Source organism: Cavia porcellus, unplaced genomic scaffold (genome assembly GCF_034190915.1).
Source record: "Cavia porcellus strain 051 isolate PalLab524CR breed Dunkin Hartley unplaced genomic scaffold, mCavPor4.1 scaffold_26, whole genome shotgun sequence".
Taxonomy (NCBI): Eukaryota; Metazoa; Chordata; class Mammalia; order Rodentia; family Caviidae; genus Cavia; species Cavia porcellus.
The window spans coordinates 12,407,244-12,428,581 of NW_026947509.1; the positions used below are offsets into that span (position 1 = coordinate 12,407,244).

The 21,338-nt window shown below is 40.8% G+C and overlaps 2 protein-coding genes across 6 annotated transcripts in view; one reads left to right on the top strand and one right to left on the bottom strand.

Moving 5' to 3' along the window:
• Tatdn3 (TatD DNase domain containing 3) overlaps positions 1-16,767 on the bottom strand; it is a 30,760-nt gene extending 13,993 nt beyond the window's left edge. For 2 of the 5 annotated variants that reach the window (XM_013157431.3, XM_003474244.5), the window contains exons 1-10: positions 16,627-16,767; positions 15,258-15,290; positions 14,342-14,415; positions 13,953-14,037; positions 9,581-9,643; positions 8,656-8,765; positions 8,433-8,488; positions 6,301-6,413; positions 4,774-4,854; positions 1,966-2,174 (exon numbers count right to left, since the gene is read on the bottom strand). In XM_013157431.3, the coding sequence (XP_013012885.1) occupies positions 1,977-2,174; positions 4,774-4,854; positions 6,301-6,413; positions 8,433-8,488; positions 8,656-8,765; positions 9,581-9,643; positions 13,953-14,037; positions 14,342-14,415; positions 15,258-15,290; positions 16,627-16,692 (879 nt within the window). In that variant the 5' untranslated portion in view covers positions 16,693-16,767 and the 3' untranslated portion in view covers positions 1,966-1,976. Of the gene's footprint in view, positions 1-847; positions 2,175-4,773; positions 4,855-6,300; positions 6,414-8,432; positions 8,489-8,655; positions 8,766-9,580; positions 9,644-13,952; positions 14,038-14,341; positions 14,416-15,257; positions 15,291-16,343 lie in introns of those variants that run through there. The other 3 variants (XM_013157432.3, XM_013157430.3, XM_013157433.3) reach the window with 3 other exon arrangements.
• Positions 16,768-16,781: 14 nt separating this feature from the next.
• The window catches only part of Nsl1 (NSL1 component of MIS12 kinetochore complex), a 31,223-nt gene continuing 26,666 nt past the window's right edge, over positions 16,782-21,338 (top strand). Inside the window, exons 1-2 of the mRNA XM_003474245.5 lie at positions 16,782-17,047; positions 19,098-19,176. Of these exons, the coding sequence (XP_003474293.2) occupies positions 16,814-17,047; positions 19,098-19,176 (313 nt within the window). The 5' untranslated portion in view covers positions 16,782-16,813. The remainder of the gene's footprint in view (positions 17,048-19,097; positions 19,177-21,338) is intronic.

Consider the following 21,338-nt stretch of genomic DNA (forward strand, 5'->3'; position numbering starts at 1 on the left):
ACTTGGAAGTGGATCCCTGGAAGGGTGTAACTCTCACTGATGCTCTTCCCCTGTGCTGCTTTATGGCCACCAGACCCTTCTGCCATGATGTCCCTAGCTTGAGGCTGTCCGATATGGACTAAAACCTCTGAAAAAGTAACCCAAATAAGCCATATCCTCCTGCAAGCCTGGATGTCAGGTTTTGGTCCCAGTATTAAATACCCAAGTGTTTGTACCAGCATAACACCCAGGAAACTGCATGTATATGACCTACCACCTTGTCCTTTCCAGCCTGGTCCTGGCAGAATGGCCCCACAGAAGGCTGGCAAGAGCAACAGTCCTTGTGCCATTAAGGAGGGTGTGACCCAAGACTGTATCATCACCATTCATGGACACAGGAATGGAGCAGGCCATGGAGCAGGCCTCGATCCTGAGCGTGCCCGGGACACCCAGAGATCTGAAGATCTGCCACAAAGGAGGCGGAAACTTCAGACACACATCAGTGCCAAAGCTCCCTGGCCACAGGAAGAAGGAATGGCCCATGTGGTAGTCACGAGCTACTGCCCAGAAAAGGCAGTGAGGACGAAGATGCCCCACACAAGCTCTGTGCCCTGGTCATCCATGTTCTTCTTAGTGCTTCTGAAAATCTCCATGTGAATGAGGACTAAGCAGTGGGTATCAAACAAGTTAAGATGAGCCACAATAAATAAAATTCACCATCTTGACCGTTTGTAAGTGCACATCCCAGTGGCTTTGGGTATGTTCATACGGCTGAACAACTCTGCCATCTCAACTGTGGAAGTTTTTACAAGGAAGATCTTTTAAATGGAAAAACTTAAAAGTACTACTGCACACCCGAAAAGTCAGATATTTTCCATAAAGCCATTTGTATTTTAAATATGTGACTATTCAGGATAGAACTTCAGAAGCAGTTTAGAAATTAAATTTTTTTGGCCTGGTAGTTACAATGATTAAAAAGATCACAGTGAAAACCTTGTATATTTGTAGAGAAATAATTGAAAGTATCAAAAATTCAGTTTTACAAGCTCTGAAGAGATTCTGGAGAGTGTAACTACACTGATACTGCCGCTCATGAACTTAATTTGTTCCAGAATTCTGGAAAAGATGGCCCTGACTGTGTCTGGGAAAGGTGGCTTTGGTCATGTTCGTCACCAACGTTCAGTTTGCAAACAAAAACAAAATTCTGCCAAACGCCTGTTTGTGAGCCAAACTGTTTGCAAACCGATGTGTTCCTGAACGGAGGCACCACTGTCAATGTGCTGCACGGCCTGGGTAAACCCTGTGGCAAGAAAACACAGTGCGGAGGACCGAACTTCCGCCTCAGGATGGGGCGTGGCCCGGGCCTGTGAGTTCCCCTTCCTAGGAGCAATGGCTTTGGTTCCGATGGTGGCTCTGTTCAGTGGGGTACTGGGGACATGGCAGAGACCCCCAAGTGCCTGCGTGAATACTGCCAAGGGATGAATCAGAGACAGCCATCTGTAGTGGGGCTGGGGCTCAGTGCCTCAGGACCCGCAGAGACCCAGACAGGCTGAGCTCTCCACCAGTTATTACCCAGTGCAGGATGTTCTTCCTGCAACAGCCTAGAGGCTGTGGACAAGTTAACATCACCAAGGAAACAAGTCAGGGTCCATCCCCACCCTTGGGTGCTCATCTCATTGACTAGAGAAAGGCGATTCCAGCGTTCCCAAACCTGGCCCAGAAGGCAGGCAGGGCAAGGAAAGCCTAGGACAGAAACTGTGTCAGTTTACAATTCTGGGTCCCCAAAAGGGGAAAGGCAAGAAGCATCAAGTATCATTTTCCTCATCTCCTGCCAGGCCTTGGCTAACAGAACAGCAGCACAGGGACAGAATCAGAACCCAGCTGACTTTCAAAACCCAACCCAAACCCCCCCATCAAATTCACGACTCTGCACTTATGCCACTGAGTTAAATCCCCAGCCCCACAGCTCAGGTTCTTAATCCGAACCTTTCTTTCTCTCAAATGCTGCCCTCCCCGCAGGTGACTTGGCCCGGCGACTCCTGGCTTTGAAGCTCTTCCCGGAGTAGATGCTGCAGCTTGGGAAACAGTTTCAGCGCGTTCTGTGTGGTCACTTGGATGACTTCTTCCACGGAGACCCCTTTCACCTGAGCAATGTATTCTGCAGACATGGAAAGGTTGCAGGGCTCATTTCGTACCTGAAACAGAACACAGCAGACACTAATTCCAATGTGACGCTCAAGAAAAGGGTCCTGGAGACCATGGAGAGCGTAGATGAAAATGACCGATGATGAGCTCCTGCTGGAGACCTTTTCCACAGCACCCATCATCAGGGATCCGGTAGTAAGTGTTAAGGCACATGGTGAGAACGAAGAGCAGGAGACAAAACAGTGGTGCAGCTGGGATCAGGGGTGACTGCTGCTCTTGGGGAACAAAAGGCCACGAGGCGGCCAGAACCGCGACACTGACTGATTACGTGGAACACGGTGGGTGAGAGGCAGTGAGCATTTCCAGGAACAGTAACGGCAGCTACGGCGGGGAAGCATGAACAGAGCACTCCTGTAAGGAGGAGACAGGGACAGCAAGGAAACTGTGCTTCCCAGGTGCCTCGTCATCTGCAGCAGGCCTCGTCTCACCTGGTAAGCTCCTTACACAGGACATACGTTGTTTTTCTCAGCTTCTCACACTAGTGAGACAATGTGATGTTTACACATGTGTGTCTGATTTATTTCACTTATAAGTATGGTCTCAAGTTGTATCCACTTACCTATAAAAGTCTTAATTTATCCTTCTTTATGACTGAGTAGTCCTCCATTGTATAAAAATACCATATCTTTTTATTTATGCCTCAGTTGATGGGCATTTAGGTTGTTTCCAAGATCTAGCTATTACAAATTGTGCTGCTGTAAACATGGGCGCACACATATCAATGTGGTATGTTTTTAATTCTTTTTTTTTTGTTTGTTTGTCTTTTTCCTTTTTATCGGTACCAGGGATCGAACTCACGACTGCCTGCTTGCAAGGCAGGCACTTATGCTGCTGAGCTAAATCCCCAGCCCCGATGTTTTTAATTCTTTTGGGAAGACACTCAGGATGAGAATAGCTAGGCTGAATGGAACCTCTAATCCTAGTTTTTTGAGGGCTCTCCACACTGATTTCCACAGTGGTTACACCAGTCTACATTGCCACCGACAGTGGAGAAGGGTTCCTTTTTCCCCACATCCCTCCTGCATTTGTTATTGCTTGATTTCTTGATAATAGTCATTCTTCCTAGGGTCAGTGGAATCTCAGTGTTGTTTTAATTTGCATCTCTTGAATGACCAGTGATGCTGAACATTTTTTCATGTGTTTATTTGCTGTTTGTATTTCTTCATCTGAGAAGTGTTAAAAATTTATTTATTCAATACAGGTTTATCACCTACTTTGCACAAGACACTATGCCACAAGCTCACAGTTCTTTCTGACAGCTAGATACAGACTGAAAGCCAGAGTTACAGCAGCATTCAAGTTACTCTTGTTTAGAGACAGTAGTAGGTCCCTTTTGTTCTGTTTCACACTAATCGAGATAATTCTATGCCAGTCGATGCTCAAACACGAAACAGCGGAGTTATGAACCTTTCTCATTCCTCTTTTTACATTCTTTTTTTTTTTGAGACAGGGTCTTGTTATGCAGTTCAGGCTGGTCTCAAACTTCCAGTGATCCTCCTGCCTCAGCCTCCCAAGTGCTAGGATTACAGGCATGTGCCACCATTCCCTGCTGTCTTTTACATTTTTTTTGGTACCGGGATTGAACTCAGAACCTCACACTTGCCAGGCAGGCACTTACACTGCTGAGCTAAATCCCTGGCCCTCTTTTATGTTCTTATAAAAGCTTATTTTATTTTATTTTATTTGGTACTGGGGATCGAACTCATGACCTTGTGCTTGCCAGGCAGGCATTTATGCTGTCGAGCTAAATCCCCCGCCCCTAAAAGCTGATTTTAAAAAGGTATAATTATTTGGATATTATTATCACATTGAAATCACAAATAATCATAGTTTATTAATAATCACATAATAACCTCTATTGCTTCTAAACCTCTGAATTTTGAGTGCAAGCTGTCTGAATTTGGCAGATATGGAGACTCTGGGAACTACTAAAGGAGGTACCTGCCATACACACTATCTGAAATACTATAGATACTGAGGTTTCCCTTCAAAATGTTATAATTTAAAATAGTAGCAATATGAAAGAGTATATGAAACTTAAACTGTAATACTGTATGGCTTATACTACAATAAAATACTACAGCAAAGATAGCGAAAAGAATTTATGATTATATCAGTATTTGTACTGAAAGAAAACTTCACTATAACATGCTAATTAAAATGAGCATTTATTGATCACCTACTGTATACCAGCCACTGCTATGCACTTTCACATGCATCACATCATGTAATCTTTAAAGCATTTTATTATTTAACTCATATTTCATAAAGGGAAGAACAGTCTCAGAGAGATTTACTTTAGTTAAAATCAACTAGTGGGTAAGAAACAGTTGAAATCTTTCTTCAGATACTGTACTTTTTCTAGGCTCTAATTATTACATAAACTAGGATGTGTTCCTTATCAAATATCAAATTATATTCTCTGCAGCACAATAGTTATATTTAAGAGAAAAGATTAAATATTAGCCCTCAATCCAGCTTTATGATTCCACTGTATTTACACTGTACTGTGTAGGGAAACCCAGATAACTGAAAATACCTCAAATAAAAGATACAGTCTAAATAAGATAGATATTAAAAATCACACACCTGTTTTTCTGGTCCTAGTGCAGGTGAATCTGTTTCTAAGCAGATAGATGTCAAAGGTAACTGTCTCACAAGTTTCTGCTTCTTGGGGCAAAGAGAAATCTGGTAAGTTTAAAACGTGAAAACACAAGAACCTATATGATAATGCATTTTATTCCACAAGACTCTTAACATTTATGTTTCATACTCACTTGACTAATGATACCCAGGTGCCTGCTATATTCCCATCATTCCACTATTAACAGTTACATTAAAATATAAACACTCCATGCCAAAAATTATCCACAGCTTCCATTGAGCCAAAAAATAGTAACCACAGCAAAAATGAAGTACACCCAGCAAGAAATCCAAACATCTGGTGTCAGACACCCACCCAAAGATCCACAGAAAAGCTCTGTTATTCCCTACCTCCGCTTCACTCAATTTCTTTCTACCTTTCTCCTTAAGTCACTCAAAGTCTTATGAATATAAATCTAAAGACACTTTGCACCTCTCAGTTTTAGACCGGGTAGTGGATGCTGCTGCTTCTTGTTTTATAATTGCTTTTTTTTGTTTTGTTTTTTAGTACCAAGCATTGAACTCATGACCTCATTACGCTTGCCAGGCAGGTGCTACACCACTGAGCTAAATCCCTGGCCTCTCTTGTTTTATAATTCTTAAAGTATGGGTTGTCAGGACTGTGGTGAGCTCAGTAAGTTTTATGCTGAGAATACAACTGTTTTGCTGACACTGCATTTGATGAAATGGGAAGCGGATGTGTGACACATAGACGATGGATAAAATAAATGATTTAAGATATTTTAAAGTGCCAGGAGTACAGTTGTGCCTAACATTCCCAGACTGTTTTCTTACAAAAAATACCTACTTAAATCCTTTTGCCCATTTTAATCAAGCTTATGTCTTTGTTTTCTTTTTTTTTTTTTTTTTGTCTTTTTTGAGACGGGGTCTCACTATGCAGTTCAGGCTGGCCTTGAGCTCACTTTGTAGCTCAGTTTGGTCTCGAACTCACAACGATCCTCCCACCGCAGCCTCCCGAGTGCTAGGATTACAGGCATGAGCCACCACGCCCGCTATGTCTTTGTTTGCTTACAGTTGAATTATAATGATGCTTTATGTGTTCTGAATACTTGGCCCTTATTGAGTACATGATTTGAATATTTTTTTCTCTTTCTGTGGGTTGGCTTTTCACATTACTGACAGTGTATACTGAAGTAGAAATCTTTTTATTATTAAATTTAGATGATACCCGACTTACCTATGTTTTTCTTTGCCTGCTTGGGCTTTGGTGTCATATCTAGGAAACTACTGCCTAATCTAAGATCAAAAACTGTAGACTCATTTTCTTCTGAGAGTTTTTTAATTTTAGCTCTTACATTTTTAGGTACATTTTTCAGTTAATGTGTGTGGGACAGTGACCCAAGATGACTTGTTCAAATGAAACTAGAACAGTAGTATCGCAAGTATGTTGACAAAGCTTATTTTAAACTGTGTTTCTCAAAGTGTTAGCTGTGCTTTAATGAAAGAACCTACCTGCCCACTCCTTATGACAGATGGTGGAATTGAGAAGAAGTACCCAGCTCTCACGCCCTCCATGGCTACAGACGGCCGACCGTCAAATGCATGCAGCAGGACCTTGTCAGCATCTCCGAAAATCCAAGAGAAATCAGAGTTCATTTCATTTCCTTAATAAAAGGCTGCCCCGTCACTCAAACTGAACAAGCACAAATCTGACATTTTAAATAAATGTTGGACATGATGATAAAAATGAGATTCTATGATAAGCATCACAGAGATAGATGATACATTTTTCAATGAGTAGAATAAAAATAAAATTCTTTTTTGGAGGATGAGGTTTCATGAATCAAATTCAGGACCTCATGCTTGCCAGGCAGGCACTGCGCCACTGAACTAAATCCTTGGTCCCTAAAAATAAATTCTTAACCTTTGAAATAAAAATTATTAAGTATAATTCAAATGCAAATTTTGAAACTATTCCTTAAATTTCCTCATTAGATCTCTTCTAGAAATCTGTGAACTTGTCATGATTGTCCTATTAAGAAATTTTTAGGCAAATTGATTTTCCCAACAAAAATGCTAGTGGAAGAAGAAATGGAAGACTAAATGACTCATGAATTAAGAAGCCAGAGTTGGCTTCAAAGGACCAACTCCAGTTCTGACAGGATGGTTGCTCGCCCTGCACAGTGCTTTCTAGCTGCAGGTGATTATCTTTACTTTATTATTTACAGTGTTTTTTTCAAGTGGTAAGTGTGACAAAGAGTGAGTTATAATACTGAGTTAGGAAACCAAATTAGGAGCAATGTGTGCATAAAAGCAACCAATGTGTGCCTTTATCTACCCATATTCCTATACACAGACACACAACTAAACACTGCATAAAACTCCACTCCATTTTATTTATGTGTGTGTGTCTCAAATGTATTTCTACTGTGGATGAATAATGCTGTAAGACACACTGTGCTTTAGGAACAACTGGTGAAGATGACAGCGCATTTTATACGTGATGGCCACAACCTGTCGGATGCCATTTTCTAAAGGAACGACCAGGAAACAGGCTAAACAGTGGCCCGGTGTGACTGCCCTTAGCTGCCTAGTTTTTTCTTTTTCTTTAATCAAGGTGATTAGGAAATAAGAGCTGCTAATTTTTAAGTATTGTAATCCCTTTTCCAGACTTCCTCATAAGCCAGAAAGTTGTATTTGTAATCCCACTGAGACGTTATTGGAATCCCAGCAGGTTAATTCCAATCTAGCACCACAACGCAACCCACGGAGAGAATAAAAACCCCAAGACCCATTAAGGGAAAGGCAGCCAAAGGGCCCTAAGCCCTACCCCGTGAGGATGTGTGCACAGAGGCCCCACCCAAGGCCTCTGCCAGAATTTATTATCCTGTGAAGAAAGGGATGCTTGGAGGATGAATAATAGTGAGGACGGTGGGAACTCTGTGAGTAACTTGAGCTGGCCAGCCAGGTAGGAAAAAAGCATCTTTGTAAAATGCCGGGAGAAAGACACTGCAGAAGGATCAATCTGTGTAACTCAGTTGGGTAGCGTCTGAATGACTCAGGAGGCAGTTCTCCGGTTTCCCATATGTAAACTTTTGTGCCCTGGGGACTCATAGCCTCTTTACCTTAAGGCTCAGACACAGTTGACATTCTCGAGGCTGACTGGCTCTACCAGTCACATATTTTACAGAGAGCACTATGTGAGGAAACAGGAGACTGCCTGATGGCTTTAGAGATTACATACCAGTACCTGGCCAGCCTTATTTGCAATGCTTCGAGCAAAGTGAAGAGAGAAGGAAATACCATAATCCCTCTGTGCATATCACTACATGGAAATAAGCCTTGATAGAATCAATGTTGCAAGGATGGTTCTGTATTCATGGGGAGTGGCAACAATTGTCTCCCACATTAAGGACTCTAAACTGGTTCATTTTACTTGCTCTGGCCTCACCTGATAAAAGACCGCAATTATGAGGACTTAGTGAAAATAGCCGGATTTGCAAAACCACCTCAGTATTTCCACCTCCACTCTGGCCCAATTGCTTTGCCTTTAACTAATCAAATTAAAACATGGTTTGCTCCATGAGAACACACTGGCACTGTCAAACTTAAACACCACTCATTTCTTTCAGGAGCCTAAATACCTTGCTCACGTAGGAGGTTGATGGTAGGTCTCCCAGCAGAGCGTGAATGAACATTTCTGTTTAAGAAGAAAATTCCTTTTAATATTTTTAACGCTTTAAGTCTTATCTTTTGTTCTATAAAATAATTCAGACCAAAAAATGATGTACAGTTCCATTTTAGGATGTAGAATATTATTTAACTTGGTCTGCAGCTATTATCATAAAAAATTATTAATTAACTTACAAAGGCAAATTTAGTCGTTTGGCTAACTGGATCTGTCTGATTAGGACTTGTCTTTGTTCTTCCTTCTGTTCATCAGTGCCAGCAAATCTGGGAGAGAAATCTAGTCCAACCTATAGCAGGAAAATAAAACAGTTACATACTTAACGGTTTAATGAGGCCCAAAAGAAATGCTATGAATCAGTGCTGTAGCCACATGAAAAATATTAACAAAAATAGGTGGAATTAATAATATTCTTTAACCCAATGGATTAAAAACATTACTCTAACATATAATCAATGTAAAAAATGAGTTATTTATGTATGTGTATTCACACAAACTTCTGCATTTTTTTGTTTTATACTGAAGCTTAGGTTGTGTGATTTTGGGGGGAGGGGTTGATCTGGTGTTTTGAGACAGGGTTTCACTGTATAGATTGGGCTGGCTTTGAACACACTATGTAGTTCAGGCTGGCTTTGAACCTGCAGCAATCCTCCTACCTGGAAGAACTGGGATTGGTGGCATGCACCACCATGCCAGGCTTCCTTATCTTTTATGTTAAAAAGAAATGAAATTTATTACCGGGTGATACATTACCATTACTAATTATTTAATATGCTGTTCAAAGTATGCTTTTAAATTATTTATAAGTGTTACACATACTATTTTAACTCACCAGATATTTAAGCAAGAATATTTAAGCAATAATTAAGCAGAAACGACATTATTTAGCAATACAATTAGCGTAGTTTTTTCCCATGAAGATAAGCTTATCTAGAAGACTTGGCATTGTTTTATCTTCACACACTCCTGTTTACTGAGGAAGCATCAACAAATTAGTACTCTGCTGCACAGGGTGAATGTAATCATCCAAGCCAGTTACAATCACCAACACTGAACTAAGGATCATATAGAGGTCTGTTGTTTGGTCTGCTAATGGGTCTTTACCTCTCCAATTGCCAGCAACTGATCCTTGTAATTTTCAATAATAGGCAAAGCTGCATCCAGATCCTAAAGAAAAAAAGTAAATTTGTTACTATGGAAGAAAGCAATTAAAATTTCACAAGTACCCATAATGGGCCAAGCTCTATACTCAGGTTACAAGAATATGAGTTTTTAATGAAGATTGCCACTGACACACTGCCTCCTGTTTAGGGGGAGGCAGGCAGTTAGGAGGCCTGCCTCGGCTTTCCTGGAATAGCTCAGAAAGAGTAAACTGATGTGGGTTTCCTGGAATAGGAGAGAAAAGTGAGCCACCATGTGGTCATCTCTGTATATGAACTTCTGGCATTATATTGTATCATTTTCTCTCCCTAGGGTACCACTGGTTTATAACTTTCTAACAGTGATAATCCAGCACAGTACTTCCTTTGCTGTCTTTTGTCTTTATAGTCTTACAATATTGGCTTGCCTGTTAACTACCAAAGTAGCTGTGTTACCTGAGTTTCAATGGCACTACCTTTTCCATTTAAGAGAAGGTGCTGTGTGGGTGGTTCCCTTCTAAGGTAAGGAAAACTTTCCAGATAGCTTTTAAACTACTTTATGGATTTCAGTTTGGGACATGTAAATTGCAAAGTACTTCTGATGATAATGAGAATAACAGAGAATTAAGAAAAGGGAAATAAAACAGATAATTAGAGGGACAGGAGGAAGGGAGGGTGGGGTAGGCAGGGAAGTAGAGGGAGAGGGAGGGAGAGGAAGATGGAAAGAGAGAGACCTCAGAAATATATTCTAGTGGACTTGATGAAGAATTAGCATTGTTGTGGCCGGGGATATGGCTCAGCAGCAAGCACCTGCCTGGCCAGTGCAAAGTTGTGAGTTTGATTCCTGGAACCAAAGGGGGAAAAGTAAAAGAAAAAGAAAACAAATTAACACTGTCACAAGAAGCAATGGGTATATAACCGTGGATATCAGAGAAGCTGCCTGACAACCAGCTGGATGGGTAAAAATCATGTCAGACAGGCTTTTCCAAATCAAATATCCAAACTACTCCCTATCTCTCAGATCTGGAGAAGTGCATCTAGTCTTTATCAATTATTTTAGTAGCTGTAAAAATACTAATAAGGATACTCATATCCATTTCTTATTTGTTTGTTTGAGACAGGGTCTTGCACATAGTCTTGAGTTCATTGAATAGCCCAGGTTGGTTTTGAACTCGCAGGGATCCTCCTGCCTCAGCCTTCCTAGTGCTAGAATTACAGGCATGTTCCATCTCACCTAACCACACAGGTCTATATCTGACCTCATTTCTGTTTCCAGTTCCCTATTCCCACATGGTCTCGAGTTCCTTAACAGATAGTGGTTCTATTATAGGTTTCTAAAACAACATTCCTTTTCCCGTATCCTATGCGTGGAGAGTAATAAAACTATTTAATTATTAAACATTTATAAATGAGGAAATTGAGACCTTGCCACAGATCATTGAAGTTAATAAGCCAGGTCTCTCTGGCTTCAAAGTGCTGCTGAAAGAAGAAGGGAGCAGAAAAATGGGGAGTCAAGAGGGAAGAAAAACTCTGCGTTCACTGGAGAGAGAGATTTATGCCTGTATTGTTTGGATAATTGAATGCAGATGTCTTGTGCTCTGGGTGAACGATTTGGGGATGGTAATGCACAGTGTACTACTGCTATCCCCTGACTGACATGTTTTGAAATTTTGTTGTGGTTTTTCCCCCCCTTTTCTTCTTTTTATCCTTGAATACAATGGATTTGAAAAAGAAAGAAGGAAGAAAAGAAGGAAGAATGCGAAGAAGGAAATAGGACAAAAGGGAAGGAGGAAAGAGATTTATTCTGAATGATCTTTAATTACAAATCTTTTCAACTTTGGTACAGGGGTCAGGCGTTTAACAGGAACAAGTGGGGTGTGACAAGTGTAGCAGTGACTGATGTACGGGTGACACACTGTGTCAACTTGAGAAGTTTTGAAGCTTAACTCAGTGATTCAGCAGAGGTCCAGGGTCCTCACTTTGTAAATCTCAGCCTGTGCAACAGGACGGCAGGGAGACAGTGAGGGTGACAAGGACCCACCCTAGGCGGGGGCAGCCTGCTACAGCATAAAGGAGGAAAAGAGGCTTGCTCTTTTTTGCTCCTACTGCTTTTGCTGTCTTCTGCCACCTCGAATTGTCACCCCTGTGCACGCCACCCTGCTTTGGAGCCAGCTGATTACGGACTGAAACCTCCACAAACTCTGAGCTAAACAAACCTTTCTTTCCTTCATTTTGGGCATTGGGTATTTTGTCTCAGTAATGAGAGAAAAGCAACCAACACACTGGAGCACACAGGCCCCTCCTGTGACCAGGGAACTGAGGTGCACCAGGGAGTCTGCTGCCTGTGCTGGGCCGGGAATAATAGCTACTGACTGGGTGAGAGTTCGGGACACAGCAACTGGGCTGAAAAGCAGAGAAGACTTGCTGTCTTTTTTTCCCCCTTGGCTTTCTAATTATTAGCTGTGCAGAAACTCCATGCAAGCTTGTGGTTTCAAATCTTGAGAGAATGTAATACGCTCCAAATGTCCCGATAAAGTCCACTGCCCCTGCAAAGTCCAGACCATGGGTAAAGGGTAAAAAAAACCTGAAGGCTTCAACACAAACTAAATGGAAACGTCCACCTCGGGAGTAGACAAGGACCTTCGTCTCTGCAGAGGAGGCCAACATGGCCCATTTTATCTGGGCAGGAACGATGACCTCTAAGGAAGGAGAGCACGTTCCTCGGAAGACCCAGTTCACATAAATGTCACCTACAGGCGTGGTCAGCGCAACTGTCTTTTTGGCACTTGCCCACCTTCATGCTTGAAGCTGTACTCTTTCTCACTCTGACAATCTATCACTGCACAATAAACTCTACCTCTACTCCACATGTCAGTCTATGTATCTTACTTAAAATCAGACACAAAGAATCAAGGTGTCTGGTCCGTTCTTTGCAATTTTGGGACCTCACCATGCTAGCACCCATCTTCCCAATAGCACTATCTTGAGGTTTCCTTTTTGTGTAAGTGTGGGCTGTCTGCTCCATCTAGATTCTTGATTTCCAGAGAGGGCTCTCTCTCCAGTGCTGAGAACAGTGGCTGGCACAGAGTAGATGCTCAGTAAACACCAGCTGACTAAATAATGAATGCCAATGGCATAAACATCCACATCAACAGTACAGGTCCTGCAAAGCACATAGGGTGCTTCTGCTGATTCTCAAAACTTCAGGGATTATACCTCTGTGGCAATACCATTAATTGTATCACACTCAACAACTCAGGAGAACAACAGGACAAGGGTTTTTCCCTGAAGTGATTACAACTTTTGTTTTGAAATAAGCAGAACTGGCCAGACATGATGACATATGCCTGGAATCTCAGCCCTCTGGGAGGCTGATGCAGGATTACAAACTCAAGCCCAGCCTGGGCAACTTAGCAACTAGTGAGCCCATATATCAAAATAAAAGATAAAAAAGGGCCGGGGATGTAGCTCAGTGAGAAGGCCCCAGATTCAACCCCTAGATCCAAAGCAAACAATCAAACAAACAAACAGGTAAACACAGAGCAGTGCCAGCTACCTGCAGGGGAGGACAGAAACACATCATTATAAAAGATAATGGCCTGGATCTTCATTTATTCATAGGTAACAGAGTAATTACATCTTTGGAATGGGACTATCAATTCCCATAATATTATGTAATAAAGCACCCCAGAAACTGAGCATCCTTGTGGTGTTAAGTCAGGACATGAGCGTGAAACACAAGCCACATTAATGGCTGTGAGTCACTGAGATGGTACAGGGACTGTGTTTAGAGTGCATAAATACAATGTAATTTGGTAGATCCAGAGCTCTCCTGCGGGGATGCCCCCACCTTCAGAGAAGAGACCACGGACTTGAACTCACCCGTCCTGTTATTACAGAGCATCTACAAATCCATACCTTTCTTTTCCTAATTGATCCCTTTTTTTTTTTTTTTTTGCAAAAGCAGTAAGACTACAGGACAAAAAACTGTGGAAAATGTCACCTAAAATTCCAATAAATCATGATAATTATGATCATTTCTGTTTTTTCTTTCCAGTCTTTCCCTTTAAGAACTATGTTTTTTACACTTTTAATCCCTATTATGATAAACATTGTGTATAAATGCCTTCTATTTAACACTACAAGTTAGCTAGCGATTCCTTTATTTCTGATGTCCTAAGCTGTTGCCATTTTTCTCTATTACAGATAATGTTGCAAACTGTAAAAGAAGGTAGTACTTTTTGGGGGTGATTTTCTTAGATTATAAATGAGAAACAGGAGGATTGCTAGGCCAAAAATTACCATTTTTTTTTAATGGTTTTTGGTTTATCTGTTACCTTCAATGTGACACTTCTTTGGTCTTCTAGTGAAAGCCCTTGTACGGGGTGAACACCTAAGCAGGGGAAGATGAAGCCGCTGTACCTAAAAGTGGAGAAAAAAATTAAGAGGAATAACCAACGAGGAGACTATGATGTCATTCTGAAGAATAAGCAAAAATAATCTCTTTCTAGGCCATGTTAATAGAACTTACTGTCTTTAAAGTAGGTCTCTGATATTATAAATCTTTTTTTTTTTTGGGGTATCGGGGATTGAACTCACAAACCTTGTGCTTACCAGGGAAGCACTTAAGTCACTGAACTAAATCCCCAGCCCCTGATATTATAAATCTAACATCATAACCATGTTCTTATTAGCAACTCTTTAAAAATTCAACTAAAAGCAGCACCTTTTGGAAAGCTGAATAATCTTTTCAAATTCTCCTGAATGTTCAGCAACTGCCACAATGGCCACAATATTAGCCTGAAAAAAAATACACATAGTTAAGAGTCTCAGATAACACAGTTAATATTACCACACTTAATCTACATAAACCCACGAGTTAGGGTTAGAATGTAATCAAACAACTTCCCCAAGACCATTAGGCTTATGTGACTCCTAAGTCCATAGGTCTAATTAACCTAAAAGTTGCTCTGTGTAAAAATGTATTCACAACAATTTCTGGCTGTATACATCAATTTCTGAGAAGTCTACAAAATGCTAGCTGCAATAGATTTCATAAGCACTTCCAAAAATTAATAATTTTTCCTAATGAATCAAAATGTTTCAGAAAACATGAATAGCAGGCCCCATTTCTCCAGAATACTATGAATTTAAGGACTAACAGAGGGACCAATTTGTACCATAATGCTGACAACCAGGTTGGCCTCAGGAATACACTTGGAATCTGGATGCTGCCTCTATCACTTCCCTAGAGTGTGTCTTCAGATCTGTCATTAATCTGCTGGCCTTAGCCTCCTAATGGGGGTGGCTGTGGCTACCTCAGAAGACTGTGAAGTACTAAATGAAGTAGTTTAGAAAGAGCTTAGCTCAGCACTTAGCACATGGTAAACACTTAGTAAATGCTTTTTTTTTTTTTTTTTTTTTTTGGTACCTAGGATGGAACTCACAACCTCACATATACCAGGCAAGTGCTTGAGCTGCTGCGCTAAACCCCAGCCACCATAACTTACTATTAACTATGGAAGCAACATCACCATAGAATATATAAACACTGCACATCTAAACAACACAGTATGCCAAACTAAGACAACTTAATGTTGGTAGGAAAAACAAAAAAGGGGCCACTATAGGTACTGATTTACCTTCTTGGCTTTCTCCAATACATCATCCAGATCCTAAAGTAAGCAAAAGTAATCACCATTATTATTGTTTTTCTTGGTACTGGGGATGGAACTCATGATTTGATGCTTGCCAGGCAGGTGCTTATGCTGCTGAGCTATACTCCCAGCCCCAATCACCATTATTTTACATGAGTAAGTAATTGCTCTCTGGGTACATATATCAATGCAACTGAGATACCAAGAATGACAGTGTTATCAAGGAATGGAGTGGGGTGGAAGCAAAAGCCTAAGCTGATCTATTTCCTATGTCTTATTTTCAGTAAGGGCTGGCTTCTTTTCCCACTGCACTAAACAGAAACTTCTATTGTCATATATAAACGACATTTTCCTGCCCCCCCCCACCCCTCATTTGCCTACTTTTTAAATATTTTCCATTCTTGACTTTCCTTCTTTTTTTAGTTTGTCTTTTTGGGACAAGGTCTCACTATGCAGTTCAGGGTGGCCTTTAGCTCACTTTGTAGCTCAGACTGATCTCAAACTCTTAACAATCCTCCTGCCTCAGCCTCTGAGTGCTGGTACAGACGTGCCCCATCACGCGTGCACCATCACGCCTGGCTTCCTCTTATCTATATATCGCAACCCTTCTAACTGATTTAGCTTCCACTCTCCTCCATTTATTTGCGACAGAGAGGTAAATCAGTCTTCACAGGGGTATTCATATGGGTATCCGATGTTGTGTTTCATTTAAAATCGTCACGTTGAATGGATCAAATCTGTGTTTCTTAAGCAATCCCAATTCCTTGCTGACCTATCCCACTGATCTCCCCCCAGCCTGGCTTTCCCGAAAAGGTCGCCAGTCCTGTTTCCCTCCTCCTCCCAGCTCGGCTGGCTCCACCAGCCTTTTGGTAACAGGAATGGGCCTGCTTCCCTCATCACCGTAATTCACCTCCTTGCTTAGGTGCCTCTGTCTTCCCAGCCTTAAATTCATCTCTTAAGAAAGGTTTTCCCAGAAACTACACGTCTACTCTGCCTTCTCTATTTTAGCGTTTAGTTTCCAATCAAGCGTGTAAACCGGTGTGTATGCGCGCGCGCGTTTTTTCTGCTCGCCTCTCTATCCATCAGGACTGGGGAGCCCGACCCCGGGGCAGTGGAAGGAAGGACTGCAGGAGCCAGGAGCGGCCACCATAAGCTTCGTGGAGACGGATGCTTTACCCGGTCAGGGAGAAAACTCCTTGTGGCTGAGGTTAAATAAGAAATCCGGCGGGTTGCAAAGGGCAATAGACAAGGGCCTGAGAAGAATGTGGGGCTTCGTGCAAAAGGAGAAAAGAAAATCTGTAGGGAAAAGATGGGATCTCCCCACTCCGTTAACTCCCGCCGCGCGCTCACATACGCCGTCAAAGTCCGGGTCCGAGAGGTGGCAGTGACAATCCACCAGCCCCGCTGCCGCAGCCCCCATGGAACCCTGGAACGCTCCCGCGGTGGCGCAGCAAGTTTCCCGCCGGAAGCATAGCTCGCTGCACCCGCGAGAACACGCCCTTCCGCTCCAGAGTCCCCGCCTTCATTTAACCGGGAAAAAAATGGCGGGGTTTTCTGAATCAGTGGTCATCACTCCTCGGCTGGACGAGGCGTTAGCACCAGGAACAAACAGCCAGGCCTCCGGCCTCACCGCTCCAGAAGAAGATTTCCGAGTGCGCTGTACCTCGAAGCAGGCCGTGCTGGAAATTCTAGGTCTGTGCGGCCGCTTCGTGCAAAACCTCGGAGACGCGTTGCCAGAGGAGATTCGGGAGGCCGCGCTGCGGGATGTGCAGTGGGTGAGCCGCCTCTTCATTTGTCACCTCCCTTACCCCCCAGCCCGAGACCCGGGCCTCGGCAGAGTTAGCAGTATCCCGGGCTGTTAGAGAAGCAACCGGAGAATCGCTAGGGGGAGGAGACGTTGGTGTCAGCTGTGCGCGCCCCTGTACTTAGACTAGTGCCGTGGGGTGGAAGTTCACCGCGAGCATCAAAAGCAAGAGAGGCGAAATTAGCTGAAATGAAGTGTTTTCTTTAATCCTGTCTATCCAGTGTACCATTTTGACCTATAGAATAATGTATAAACGGATGACCTATTTTTACATTCTTTTTTCGCGCCGAGCTTTTAAAACCTGGCGTCGTGGTTGCGGCACATCTCCTTTTGAGTGAACCCGTATTTTAAACCTTGGCTAAGTAGCCAGTGGCTGCTGAGTTGGACAGCAATGGGCATATAGACTTTCTGAGGGATTCTGGAATGGATAATCCTGGAGGTCAGTCACCCAGCAGCTTTTGGTCTTTCGTTGGGCCAGTTTTAGAATATCTCATAGGGTAGAATAAGGATATTTTCCTTCTTAGTTTAAAATAGGTGAAAAAGCTGTCTTGATTGTAAACTTCACATTTTGACTTTTATAAAACGTTTCCTCTTCCTTTCTCAAATAGTTTGAAGCTGATAGTTTTGGGGGAAAGACACTAGAAAGTGAGGGACTGAAGGAAGCACACAATCTATATGCAGTGGGAAAAGTTTAAAAGCTATATACACTCTGGGTTGTAATTCCAGTTCCAGTTGTGAATACAATGACTCACTTTGATCCCTCCTGGCAAGCAAAGCAGGAATATACATATGCCTCAGGATATTTTTAGTAGGTTTTTTTGGAGGAAGGACTGCAAGATTAGGATTTGTTGGATTTTAGGTACTGTACTTAAGCCATAACAAAAAGAATGTGACTCAACCATTGTGTCCTATTTAATGAGACCCTAAAGTGAATCAAGATAAAAGATTTGAAAATTTAAACTAAATACCAAGCGAATTCACTTGTGTTCTATTTTAAACATGCGTAAAAGGCAAAAGCTTTATGTGTCTCGAAAACTGCATACTGTAGCATATATTTTAAAAAATAGTATTGATAGGACTATGCTATAAATATTACAGAGACAATTTGTACTATCAGTCTATGGAAATGCATACATACAGTACATATTTTACTTTATGTAAAATCTCTTTAAGCATAGAATATATAACACATAGAGTAAATGTATTTTGGGACGTGCGAGGCAGGTGCTTACGCCACTGAGCTAAATTCCCTGCCTAGTAAATGTATTTTGTCATAATTCAGGTATTTGATTTATGCTTATTGTTAATAGTACAAATGGGACAAAATACATACGCATTTTAAAAATTTAAATGATAACATAAAGCAATACACATTTTTGAGTTTCCCTTCCTCATCTTCCAAACTTCCTGGAGATAAGTCACTATTTTGGTGTTTTGTTACCCAGCAAATAAACTTTCCATTCCTTTTTATGACTCTGTCTGCCTATTTATTTAGTACTCTGGCTCTTTGCCTATTTAACATTAATAGTGTCATGCTGATTGTTATTGACTTGCATTTTTTAAAAAATTAATTGTCTTTGACTATGACTTGTTAGTGTTTTGTATAGTTATTCTTTTTAAATACCACAAGGTATAGATTTTTTTAGTTTGAATTTTACTTTTATTTTTTCCTCAATTTTTCATTATTTGAAACTGCTTAAATATGCTTCATTCCAGAGTCCATCCTCTTCACATTTTTAAATGAGAATAAAATAGGATATAGTCCTACAAGTGAATATTCATTTACAAGAATATTTTAAATTTGTGCCTCAAACTCTCATGGGTCATATAATGGTGATCACAGCCAAAATGTAGATAGAATCAATGAGAGAAATGAAATCTTTCCATTGAAAGGAATAACTATTCTGCTAGGCTAGTCTACTATGCTGCTTTGTGTCTCTTACAAATTTGAAATTATTGTCAGAGCGTGTGAATTCAGTATTTCAAATTGTTTTAGTGACTTAACTATGAATTCATTGCAGACTTTTGAATCAGCTGTACAAGACAATGTGAGCATTAATGGGCAAGCTTGGCAGGAAGCTTCAGATAACTGTCTTAAGGGTATGTGACTTAACCTTTTTCTTCTATCACCAATTCCTGAGTTACTTTTTGTAAGTAATTTTATTTTGAATGCTGTTTTTAATTCACTTATTTTAAAAATTCTTTACTGGGGGAATAAAAAGAAATTAACATTTGGAGCACTATTAAAGTCATGATCTGAGAGAAACACAGTAGGTACCTTGGTATATGTGCAAATCTGGCATTTTAAACAGGATTTGGATTCTCAAAGTTACCTTTGTCAGTAGTTCAGTGGGAAGTACTATAGAACTATCTTTAGATGAAGCACAGGTCCAGAAAATTCTGGTCATTCTTTCTAAGGCAAGTTATAGTTTTGCAAGTTATCCCTCTAGGAATAGTGAGGTGCTTTTAGAAGTGTGAAGTTAGAGTGGACAAGTACTGTGCAAAGGATGAGATCAAATAACTGTCATAGTTGTCCTAAAAAGACAGACTGTTTCTTGGGCTGGAGAAGGGAGAAGCTTGCAGCAGTTGGGCTGTAGGGAGTTTATTCTAATAACACAGCAAAAGATGGTGAAGGCTTGTGCTAAGACATTAGGACAGAAAGAGGTCCTAGAGAAACCTGAAAATAGAATTTGTTGCTGATTCAGTGCCCATTAGCACTAAGATTCACAAGGTAGACGTGTTTTGTCTGTTTTGTTTACTGAGATTTCCAAGTGCTTGGGACCTGACATTGAATAAATGCATGAGCAGATGAACATATAAAAATGAACAAATGTGTGAATTATATAAATAAAACAAATCTCTTCTTTGCCCTGTAACTGCCGTGAAAGGATTTGCCTGAAAGGAAGGTTTTCGGGCAGATTTAAGATTTAAAATTGTTAAGTCCTGTGAAAGAAGGGAGTGTATGTTTTTCTCCATCATTTTTAGCACAGTTTGACATGTAGTAGGAGCTCATTAAATATTCACTAATGGAGTTGATTTTTTGCTCATATTTGTTTAAACATTTCAGTTTTGCAAATTTATCCTTAGGTGGTGATAAGAAACCTTTTCCTCCTTATACAGAAGATTCAGCTGGGAGATTTTTTCAAATGGTTGTAAGCTAGTGATCTAATTTTTCAATGGATATATTAAAATTTAGAGCTGTGTATTTAAATAAGTATTAAAGTAAGAAATGATTACCTCTCTGATAATACCTACAAAAGATGTAATTTAGTTAGATTCAAAGAATGTTTGTTATATGATTGAAAACCATACCTTATATACTTCATTAATCCTTACTTGCTATATATGTATTTGCTAATTATATCAGCAGTTTCTCAAAATATTTCAAAAAAATGCTTCATACTTAAAGCATTACTTAAAGATTTACTTAAAGCATTAAAGCATACTTAAAGATTTCATACTTAAGCTTCTGCTCAATGAAATAGATTTATTTCTAGTGTAGCCTTTGACACAGCAGAACATACATGATGCAAACCAGTTAAGCTGGAGACCCAGTTCTTTAGTGTTTGTAACTACTTCATATTTTTACTCTTTAAAATGATTTTCAAAATAAGATTGAATGGACCATTTGCATTCATTTCATTTGGGGTATTTGATGTCTATGTACTGTCCTAAACCTATTGAATCAAATGTGTGCACTTGTGCACTTTTTTTTCGGTGGTGCAGGAGATCAAACCCAAGGCCTTGTGCATGCAAGACAAGAACTCCTCCACTGAGCCACATCCCCAACCGCTGTGTGCTCTTTAACCTTCTTCCTAGGTGCTTGTCTGTTAAAGTTTGAGAATCATTATTTTTTTTTTTAATGTATTGTCTTTTTGAGACAGTCTCACTATGCAGTTCAGGCTGGCCTTGAGCTCACTTCATAGCCCAGGTTGGTCTCAAACTCACAACCATCTGAGTGCTGGGATTACAGGCATGGGCCACCACGCCCAGCTAAGAATCATAATTTTAATCAGACATCTTGTATCACTGTGGTTACAAATGAATTCTTCATTTTTATCAGTCTATTTAGTAATGAAATTACTAAAACTGCCTGGTGGCGCAGTCGTACCACCAGTGATTTAAGCTTCCTTGCAGTAGGACACGAACTACGGTCCTGACATGGCTGTGTTAAAACAGAGGAAAGCATCTGACTTTAACTCAATGGAAGAAACTCTGAAGTCATCATTCTTTCAGCTTTTCCTGTTGTCTATCCAGCTGAG